Here is a 10,551-nt window from a genome sequence, read left to right on the forward strand (position 1 = left end):
TGAAGAATATGAAGGGAAAGTGAGAGAGATTAAGTTCAGATCCATTTGTAATAGTCCTATGTGTCCTCCAGACACTGCAGTGACGGAATGTCAGCATGTTGTTCTATCACCAAACAGGAACGCACTTGTATGTTCCTTCAACAACTTCCTTTTTTGTCCTCTCTGGAGATCTGATAATAGATCCCATTGATTAAAAAGTCAAGTCACAAACTTTCTTTCTTGTAGGTTTTCGAAATGGTGCAACAGCCGCACGACGTTCCTTTCGGTTCTTGTTTTGAGGTACGTATTTCCCAATTCTTGTTTACCGGAATTTCTCAATGTGTTTTCTTGCGTCTCAATAACTCTCTGGATCTCATTGGTATCAGGTTCACTGTCGGTGGCGACTGGAAACTAGAGACGATAATTCTTCTTCTATAGATATAAGAGTGGGTATGTCATTGAACTTTCAAGAAGTTCGTTTTATGAAGCTTTAAAGCTTGGGCAATGCGTTTGTATGATCCGCATTTTCTCGGAACAAATCTTAACTGAGTAATGCTTTTAGAACACTCGGATCAGATCTCCATCATCTCTGAAGTGATACTGTGTTTCAGCCTTGCATTAGTCAGGTTTTGCTACAACAGAACCAGTCAAATACACATCTCATGTCATGTTTTTCTTGCATTCTAGTATTCAAGATGATCCTTGCCCTTATCTGAATCTACTGAGAATGCAAGAAAACACGACATGAGATGTGTAGATGATCCTTGCCCTTATCTGCTGACAGAAACTGGATCTACTGAGAATGCAAGAAAACCAGTTGAAGTTTGGATGTATTTTCTACAGGTGTACATTTCAAGAAATGGTGCTTGATGCAATCCAAGATCAAATCCGGGGCCATTGATGAGGTGAGGGAACGCATCTAACCAAACGTGCTACCCATTTGATAAAATTAAAAGTCACTTTCTGCTAAAGAAGATGATTGTATCTTCAATTTTTTTTTTCAGTACAAGAAAGAGATGAATGTGATGTTAGAAGTAGCCTCCTCGTACCTCAAGTCATCATACTCTTCTTCGAGCCCCGAAGCCAAGTCATCTTCTTCATCTCCTACACGAGACCACAGCAGCTAAACCCAAAACACTTGAAAAGCTTTCTTGATTTTTTCCTCCTCCTCTATTGCCATTACATCAAATAGCTTTTGTTGGTTTACATGTACTAAAGGCTAACATCACGATATTACCTTTGCCAGTTTCCAATGGCGGAAACAGAGCAAAGAACAAAGAAAATGAAGAAACAGTTCTTTTGGGTTTTGTCATTATATCTCTCTTTGTAATGGTGAATTCGCATTCTGGAACCACAACGGGATTGAGAGGCCATTGCTGATGCATAGATCTACCGCTACCAATCTCTAGAAGAACATAGAATCTAAAAATGTCGAATATATCACTCATATGTATCAGAGTTCTTTGGCAACTTTCTCTATCGATTCAACTGCCGAGAAATGAAGCTAAAAGAAAGGGACGTTGCTTGCATGGACGAGTCAAATCAAAGCCTCAAACTGTCGTTTCGGTAGTCCATGTGCCTTGGACGCTCGGGCGCTTGGTTGCATGCCTCGTCCTCAGTTTCACGACTTTCCTCCCGAGCGACTTGCTGAGCCTTGTTGCGTTTAAGAGGATCTCTTCCGGATCCATGTTCTTCACACACCACCCTTTCGTTCCCGTTTCCTACCAAAATGCAGAATCGTAAACGTCAAGCTCACAAGCACAAAACCCTGGTATAAGTAATACATAGCCTATTCCATGTGATCAGACAAGAAGAGAGCATACTGTATTGACCCTTTACAAAGGGATGCTGTCCTCGAGCAAGCTCGGCAACCACACTTCCAAATGAGGGCTTTTCTCCTTAGATTCAGGCAGGCGAGTTTCCACAAAGGCCCTGCAAGAAACCAATCCAATACACAGATTCCCAAGGACTGAACAAACAGCAATGGGGAAGAGAAAACTAAGAAACAAAATTAGAAAAGACCCCAAATAGAGAACAGAGGCCATTGGTGATCACACGAGGAAACACATTGCAATCAAGATTGAGAAAAAAAGGGGGAGGCTTTCGAACTGGACCCAAAGATGATTCAGAAACAAGATTCTGCTACTGAATTCATATGCATGATTATTAAAAAAAATATAAAATCAACAGAAAGAAAAACAAAAGAGGGATGATTGTGAGGTCCGTGCCTTATTCCTCTACTGCTACCTCCCCAGTTACAGCAGCTCACAATCAGCTTCTGAAGCTGCCATACTCCTCTAAGCGCCATCTAAAACTGGAACAGGCCACACAAAACAATGAACCCAGAAAAAAAAAATTAAACCTTTGGTTTTCATCAGGAGACACGAAATCAGGGTTTCTTTTTCCGGCGCTCGATCTCCAAACAAACAAAACCTCAGAAAAAAAACGTTAAGTGTGGAGTCATACCTCCCCTCTCTCAGCCCCCCCTCCTCTCTCTCTCTCTCTCTCTCTCTCTCTCTCTCTCTCTCTCTCTCTCTCTCAGCTTCGACTTCGAGCAGCCAAAGCGCTTTGTAGATTTTGAATATTTTGGGCTTCAAGTTTGGAGCCTCTTAATGGCCCAATAGTACGGTTCGAAAATTAAATCCAACACGTTATTAGGCCTATTTAAGGCCCAAATTATATTAATCCGAGTCCTTTCCGAGACGTCCTTTTACCAGAGAAATTCCTCCGTCGCACTTTCATCCAACTTCACCCGTTTTTGGTTTTTGAATCAGATCATCTGTTTCTGGTGAGTTACGACATGAATCTGTTTGATTTTCTTTCATATTTTGTCTACTTCAGCACGCGAATCGTCGTTAGTTTTGTCATTTTGCTTGATTCCCCTCACCCCCGGGAGATTTTCGGAATTTGAGTTACTATGATTCTCTGCGGCTATGGTACCTGTGGGTTTCGTCTACATTTAATCGAAGATTCTGAGGTTTTATGGTGATTTATTGGTTCTGTTGCCGAAAAAATCGGGAATATCGAATTGGCAGCACTCGATAGTCCTAACACTTGTTCGATCGTGCTAATAACTTGAAATCGTGTTTTCAGTGTAATGTCGGTAACTCGTACACGCTTCTTGTATTTTCAATCTTACTTTCTTCCGTTTTCGCGTTGTGATTTTGTTCTTCTCAATGACCTGGAGTGATAGAGGCATTTCTGTGCTCGAGGGTCTGCAGAAAATCTCTCCCCTAGACTCGTCATGGTAAGTCTCGATCCCGATTGCGTGGTTCAGTGCAGAGGATTCTAGATCTTGGAGTTAATCGTAATGTTTTTGTGTTTATGTTTTGGTTCTTTCACTTGATCATATCTAGATTATACACAAAAAATAAGAGAATTTAGTAGTTGATCTTTGCCACTCACATTGTTGTAGATTGCTTCTAAGCTCTGTTGATTCCAACAGGGCTTGTTCCAATTTTCCTGTCGTGCATTTCCTTAAGCTGTCTTTTGGGATTGTGTCAGGTTCTTCTACAGCTCGACCCCTTCCTCAATGAGCTCACCAGCATGTTTGAGAAAAGCCAAGAGAAGGGCTCCGTGTGGGTTACTCTTAAAAGATGTAAACTCTACCCTCTTCACTTTACATTCTGATAGATGTTTTCCACGAACAACGAAATCGAGAATCTTCCCATTGTTCTCGGTATAGCGACTCTGAAGTCGAAGTTGCAGAACAGGAAAATGAATGCAGCTGGAGAATCGGTAGAACATAGATGCCTTATCCGAGCAACCAGTGGCAAGAAAACAATCTCCGCTTCGGTATGTTCCACTTCTACCCCGTTACCCGTTGAATAAACACGTGTTTCTCCGTGTCCTACAACATTCCTGATCTTATTCATTCATTCTATGTATTAGAAACTTGGAATTTCTCGAGTGAAACATCAGCAATTTGCTACATCCATTAGCACGCATTCTGTTAACTTGTGATGTTCATTACCGATCAATCAAGGTCGGGGCTAAGGATTACCAGAGATTTCAAGCGTCGTATGCACTTATCCTCAAGGCTCGCATGACCGCGTTGAAGAAGAGGGAGAGAAAGGACCGGAAAAAATCCACAGAAGCAGATAAGAAAGGTAGCAATTCAACACCTAAACCCAAGAAGCTGTGAAGGATCTTCTCCTCCCGCCATAAAAACATATCCTTTTTTATCCTTTTGCCAGTTTCCAGGTTTTGGAATTTGTAATGACAGGTTTTGGCTGTTTTCTTACTAATTTATGATTGATCTCTAAATTCTTCAAAGTTGATACCAGTGGTCGAATATTGGATACCAAAGCCAAAGATAACGAACGAAATGGTTAGCTCTGAACCGGTCAAAGTGCAGTGAGAGAACGACGCCGTTACTCGCTTGACTGGCCAAAATGGGTTGGTAAGTCTGAACCGATCAAAGTAATCGATAACCAAATTAATTTGAGCCGAACCGGCGCTTAACCGTTGCTAAGACGGCGTCGTTTCACAAGTATTCCTTCTAGTCGGCGACTAAAACGACGCCGTCAGCTCCCGATCCCCTTATCAGTTGCCCAATTTTCACACAGCCTCTAAAGGTTCAATTTTGTGTTTGATTTATGCATTATTATCAATGATTTGCATAAAATGCTTATATGAATTAAACCTGAATTTATTGTAGGTAATTTTTTAAAAAATACCTTAATTTGTCAATTTTTACAAAATAAATTAAATCTGAATTTTATTTTTTACCAAATAAACTTCCAGCTTAATTGGTTGAAAGATTTACCCTCTTTATAGTCGTGAGTTCAACCCTTTTCAACATGAGTTTTTCTTAAACTTGTTAGATTCGGTTGGTTTATCTATTCTACGTATTTTACAGGTTATTGCGTGGAGTTGGAGTTTATCACCGCGTCCGAATGGATTGAGTTCCCAAAGCTAAAAAAATAATTAAAAAGGTATTATATTAATTTCACTTTTAACTTTTGATTTATTTTTCCTATTATAATTCATTCTTCTGTTGAACTTTTTATTATTGCTCTAAACTCTTTTAAACTTTAAAACATTTTATCTCTACAAGTAGTAACTAAAAAAACAGTTTCATTCTTCTTTGGAACCGTGCATACGTTGCTTGTATTGAAATAACGTTCTTCCAACCAAAAGATGAACAACAAATGAATGGCTATCTTCACAAATGTATCTAAGGTTTTGAATAATGTTACCATGTCTAAACCGGCCTTAACCGGCCACATCAAATGCTTCTATATATTACAATCGATCCATATCTTCCTAATAATCTTAACATCCGTATATATAGATATCCGATCCAATACCGTACAATACGACAAATTCTAGATATATCTAAGACGCTTCTACTCCGGTTCGTACAACTTTAATTTTATGGCGACGTAAATAAATGGAGTTCATGTACTGCATGTGCCATGCATGTATAAGGGGGCGTGGACTTGGACAAAGAGAGGGCCACGTCAGCGCATTTCAAGGGCCAAAATTTGCGCTGAAGTAAACGTTTTGATTATGCATTTGGTCAACCTTAATATATGATTATCATTATGTTATTAATTAGCATTATCACATCCCAATTATATATATTATCGTCTAAGCTGAAAAACTTAATGATATGAATAACATATATATCGTGTTCATTCATGCTCTATACACTAAAAAACCGTATAAATAAAAATACAAACACCGTATTTTGTGTTCCTAAGTTATATACACAGCCACACGCAAACGTGTGTGTGTGTATATATATATTGGATCGGATAAGTTACAGATGAAGACACACACGATACACTGTAGGCAGGCCATGTACGTAAATTTCAAATCGAATACCATATAACATTGTCATGTCATTTTACTATAATGAGATGATTAATTAATTTTATGTATTTTTTAGATTACATTAAACGACTCAGTTCATGCTCGATTTTCAAAAGATAATATATCCTATGTGGCAAGACCAGGAAGAGGGGACCTAGAATTTCGATCGCGTAGTTCATACTCCTTCAATGGAGTGTTAATGTAAATTCCAAATATTTTTAATTAATAAAACCTTACGTACATATATTCAACGTTAAGGCTTCTTCGTGCCCTAAACGAAATTCATATTCAATATTGTTTAAAGTCGGATGCATTCAATTTCGTTTGTGATGTAACGTTCAAAAATTAGATAATTCGATCGAACCTTACAATTCTCGAAATATCGGATATCTCGTCCTTTTGATACTTCAAAAAGAATGGCGAAACGAAGAAGATGATGAGAAAAAAAAAACACAATCTGAAACCCTAAAAAATTTTGAGATGTAAAGAGTTTAACACGTCTGAAACCCTAAAATACTCTCGCGATATAGAGAATAGGTTAAATAATAGTGTAGTAGACCGAGCCGGTTCATCAAAAGCGCATAACGACAAGACAATGAATGTGTCATGACTTATTCAACCAAGAAACCAAAATATTCTAATGATTTTTTAATCGGAACGAATAATTTAAATTGACCATAACAATCTTTTAAAATGGCAAACTTCGCTATAAATACCTCCCCAAACCCTCCTCGACTCTTCACACCTCTTCCCTTGGCTTCAAAATCAATCCTCTTTAAAAAAAAAAAGAAGAAGAATGACGATCCAAAACGCGATTGTGAAACGCTCCCTCATTCTCCTCCTCTTCATCTTAACCGTGTCGGAAACGGCGTTTTCTCAAAACTGCGGTAAGACCGGTTGCCCACGCAACCTCTGCTGCAGCAGATGGGGATATTGCGGTTCCACAAACGCCTACTGCGGGGCCGGTTGTCAGAATGGACCTTGCAAATCCAAACCCAGCCCCAGCCCGAGCCCCAGCGGAAGCGGCGGTCTAAACGCAGGTCCCCGTGGTACGATTGAGAGCATCATAACGCCTGCCTTCTTCAACAGCATTATCAGCAAAGTCGGTAGCGGTTGTCCGGCCAAAGGGTTCTACACGCGACAGGCTTTTATTACGGCGGCTAAATCTTTCGCTGCCTACAAGGGGACGGTGGCTAAGCGTGAGATCGCCGCTATGTTGGCTCAGTTCACTCACGAATCTGGAAGTAAGTTTTGCTTATAACTGTATTTAGCTTAACACGTTTCATTCACTTGATAGAGATGTAGCACAAAATATTACGTAAGTACATAGATATGAAATATTTGGGTACGTCCAAAAAGTACAAATAAAATCTTAACCATATATATACATGGAAACTTAGAGAATATAACCGAAACTCTGATAACATGTCAAGAATTACCGAATAATATCTTGGTTTTCCATTCAAACGAGAGAACGATTAAATCAAATCAGAAAACTAAACCAGGTTATTAAATTCTATCAGAATACTAAATTAAATTATTCATGTATATTAATAATATATTCTCTAATAATATTCATGTATATATGTATATTGTAAGGTCTAGATTTAACGAATTCTGGGTCTTGTTTACATACCCATTGTCACACGTGTTGCGCAAAGTTTTCACATGAAATGTCATAATTGGAGACTATATATATATATATTGCATATATTGTGTGTAGATTTCTGTTACAAGGAAGAAATAGCAAGGGGAAGATACTGCTCGCCAAGCACCGTATACCCTTGTGCACCGGGCAAGAACTACTACGGTCGTGGTCCGATCCAAATCACATGGAACTACAATTACGGTGCCGCCGGCAAGTTCTTGGGACTGCCCTTGTTGAGGGACCCGGACATGGTGGCTCGAAGCCCGGCGGTCGCGTTCAAGACGGCTATGTGGTTCTGGAACAAGAACGTCCGTCCTGTCCTGAGCCAAGGTTTCGGTGCGACAACTCGAAGAATCAACGGCGGCGAATGCAACGGAGGAAGACCTAGCGCCGTCAGGGCAAGGGTTAACTACTACAAGCAATACTGCCAGAAGCTTGGGATCACCCCTGGCTCGAACCTCTACTGTTAAATGTCATTAACCATGGTTCCGAGTGGTGTTGTGTCGTGACTCGTGCGAGTTCGTAACTAAAAAGTTATTGTGCTGAATAAAACTCGGTATGAAGAAACCTTGGACTCGTGCGAGTCCGTATCGATTGGGTCAATGCAGTTATGGTTTTTGTTATCCAATAAATAATTAAATATACTGGTGTTGTTATATATATATATATATATAATATCTTAATTCATCATAACCAATACAAATCGGATATTGTTTTTTTTTTAAATTTCGCCGCATCTAATTCATTTGAATTGTAGATCCAAATACATTGAAATATTATTTAATCCATATAGCCAAAAAGATTAATTATATATATAGCCAAGTTATATAATAATCAATTTTCGATTTTTATGTCATTATTATTTTTATCTATAAATATTATAAAAGAAATCATGGGTTTTTTTTTTCATTTTACAAATTCGAACTCATGAAAATCCATTTTCTTCTTTCTTTTATAAACATAATATACAGTTATCTTTCTATTTGATGACTTAAAACACATGAATATAATATATTCCTGAAATATATGTTGCATCCAGTATAATTAAATCATAATGCACATGGAGTGCATATGGAATGAAATTTGTCAAACTCTATGAATCATTAAAAAATAATCGCAGTGAATGCTCATGGTAATTAATATATATATATATATATATTATTTTTACTTGCATTTTATATTTTTTACTCATTTTATTTTTTTTACTGGCTTTTCCCACATATTTTCTTTTGTTTTTATATTTTAATATTTGTTTTTATTTTAAAATATATGTTTACATATTTTGTTTATTTGTATTTTATATTATTTGTTTATTTCCGGTCTTATTTAGGTGTTTTTTTTATCGTTTTTTAATATATTATTTTTTGTTTCACTTTTTATGATAAAAATATACATTATATTTATTTACATATATTATTTTACTGTTTTCTTTCTTAATTATATATTTTTTTATATTTTCTTCTTTATTTACACAGTTTAAACGATTTTTTCATATGTTTGTCTTTATTTTAGTATATATATGTATAATATTATGTTTATTCTCATTTATGTTGTTTTATTCATCTCATTCTTTCCTGTTGTTTTTTTTTTTCAGATTCTCTTGCATAGAGTTTGTGTATTTTTCATGTTATACATTACGTTTTTTTTTCGCATTTGCATTGTTTTAATTATTTTATTTCTTATTTATTTATATATATTTACATTAACTTTTTCAAATTTACTTCTTTATATATATATATTATATTCCATATACATATACATTACTATATTTTTACATGAATTTTTGGACTATAATTGTTTTTCTTTATTTAAATATTTTTGAACAATTTTCTTTATATATTTATTTTCATTTTAAGATATATGTACAATATTATGTTAGTTTGCATTTATATTTTTTATTCTTATCCTTCTTTATTTTTTCAGATTTTACTATAATTGTTTTTCTTTATTTAAATATTTTTGAACAATTTTCTTTATATATTTATTTACATTTTATGATATATGTATAATATATATTTGTTTGCATTTATATTGTTTGATTGTTATCCTTCTTTATTTTTTCAGATTTTCTTCCTTTTATATAAGTTTGTTTCCATTTTACATTATATATGTATATTCGTATTTGTAGTATTTATATTGTTTAATTGTTTTGTTTCTTATTTATTTAGTTATTTATGGTTTTTTACAGCCTTTTTTGTTCTTAACTAAATATTTGTTTTTCAGACTTTCTTTTTTTTATATATTCTATAAAACGTTACTATATTTTTAGACAATATTTTGGATAATATAATTTTTCTTCTTTATTTACATATTTTTGGACGACTATCTCATGTTTGTTTTCATTTATATTGTTTATTTATCTCCTATGTCATTTTATTCTAGATTTTCTTCCTTTTTTGCATTTTATATAATATATAAATTATTTTATTTATACATTCCACATATATATTACTGTATTTCGTTTCGCATTAAATCGTTTTATTTCATTTTACTATATTTGTTCTCCATGGATATTGTTGCCGCCAAGTCACGCAATTTACCATTTTGAATTGGGACACGTGTCAAACAGAGAAAGCGCGTACAATATTTTACATACTCGATGCGTCTATAAAAGCCTAGCCTTCCAAGCCTCGGGTCTCAAAACAGAGATACAAGAACGCAAAAAGAGTTGCGATTCCTTTCATCCCTCTAGAAATTTATTTCCTTTCGTTTCTCGCGGTTTTGGATTTGATCCCATTGTTCGTCTGAGTTCTGCCGCCGATCTCCGATTGATGCTTGCCGGCTGAGCAGGCAGAAGGACAGCGAGTTTGTTTGTTCGGAAGTAAGCAGGAACCGCATGAGTTTGTCTGGCATCAAAGCTTTTCCATATTCGAATTCAAACCACCTTACGACGTCTCTTCTGATCCACATCTCTCGTTTTCCTCCCCAATTGCGGATTTCTCTGTTTCAAGTCGAGCAGAAATCGTTAGATCCTAATAGTAGTGATAATAATTTCGATAGTAATTCTAGTAATCCCGATAGTAATCGTCATTAATCGCCGATCGTCGTTGAATCATGGAGTCGGGAAAGAGGGATCGTCAATCGCGTACAGGGATTTTTTTTCT

The 10,551-nt window shown here is 36.1% G+C and overlaps 4 protein-coding genes and 1 pseudogene across 7 annotated transcripts in view; 4 read left to right on the forward strand and 1 right to left on the reverse strand.

Annotated features, from left to right (window-relative positions):
* LOC104817844 (BAG-associated GRAM protein 1-like) overlaps positions 1 to 1,291 on the forward strand; it is a 6,211-nt gene extending 4,920 nt beyond the window's left edge. For all 3 annotated transcript variants that reach the window (XM_010547574.1, XM_010548300.2, XM_010549102.2), the window contains exons 15-19: positions 1 to 127; positions 226 to 279; positions 366 to 429; positions 823 to 884; positions 984 to 1,291. In XM_010547574.1, coding sequence (XP_010545876.1) covers positions 1 to 127; positions 226 to 279; positions 366 to 429; positions 823 to 884; positions 984 to 1,106 — 430 coding nt within the window. In that variant the 3' untranslated portion in view covers positions 1,107 to 1,291. The remainder of the gene's footprint in view (positions 128 to 225; positions 280 to 365; positions 430 to 822; positions 885 to 983) is intronic.
* On the reverse strand, positions 1,263 to 2,485 carry LOC104817055 (annotated as a pseudogene).
* Positions 2,486 to 2,692: 207 nt separating this feature from the next.
* Positions 2,693 to 4,261, forward strand: LOC104819704 (signal recognition particle 14 kDa protein-like). Of its 2 annotated transcripts, none has more exons than XM_010550286.1 (5): positions 2,693 to 2,767; positions 3,173 to 3,226; positions 3,484 to 3,577; positions 3,665 to 3,774; positions 3,965 to 4,261. In XM_010550286.1, the coding sequence occupies exons 2-5, from the start codon at positions 3,224 to 3,226 to the stop codon at positions 4,121 to 4,123; spliced, it is 366 nt and encodes a 121-aa protein (XP_010548588.1). In that variant the 5' UTR covers positions 2,693 to 2,767; positions 3,173 to 3,223; the 3' UTR covers positions 4,124 to 4,261. The 2 variants fall into 2 exon arrangements, with proteins under 2 accessions (XP_010548588.1, XP_019057823.1); XM_019202278.1 differs by having other exon boundaries at positions 2,715 to 2,767; positions 3,167 to 3,226.
* Positions 4,262 to 6,554: 2,293 nt separating this feature from the next.
* Positions 6,555 to 8,107, forward strand: LOC104820478 (endochitinase At2g43610). The gene is made up of 2 exons (XM_010551269.2): positions 6,555 to 7,043; positions 7,523 to 8,107. Exons 1-2 carry the CDS (start codon positions 6,596 to 6,598, stop codon positions 7,915 to 7,917), a joined length of 843 nt encoding a protein of 280 aa, XP_010549571.1. The 5' UTR covers positions 6,555 to 6,595; the 3' UTR covers positions 7,918 to 8,107.
* Positions 8,108 to 10,104: 1,997 nt separating this feature from the next.
* The window catches only part of LOC104821208 (probable polyamine oxidase 2), a 3,464-nt gene continuing 3,017 nt past the window's right edge, over positions 10,105 to 10,551 (forward strand). The window contains exon 1 of the mRNA XM_010552397.1: positions 10,105 to 10,538. Within this exon, the coding sequence (XP_010550699.1) occupies positions 10,502 to 10,538 (37 nt within the window). The 5' untranslated portion in view covers positions 10,105 to 10,501. The remainder of the gene's footprint in view (positions 10,539 to 10,551) is intronic.

The sequence above is a fragment of the Tarenaya hassleriana genome, unplaced genomic scaffold (genome assembly GCF_000463585.1).
Source record: "Tarenaya hassleriana unplaced genomic scaffold, ASM46358v1 Cleome1, whole genome shotgun sequence".
Classification (NCBI taxonomy): domain Eukaryota; kingdom Viridiplantae; phylum Streptophyta; class Magnoliopsida; order Brassicales; family Cleomaceae; genus Tarenaya; species Tarenaya hassleriana.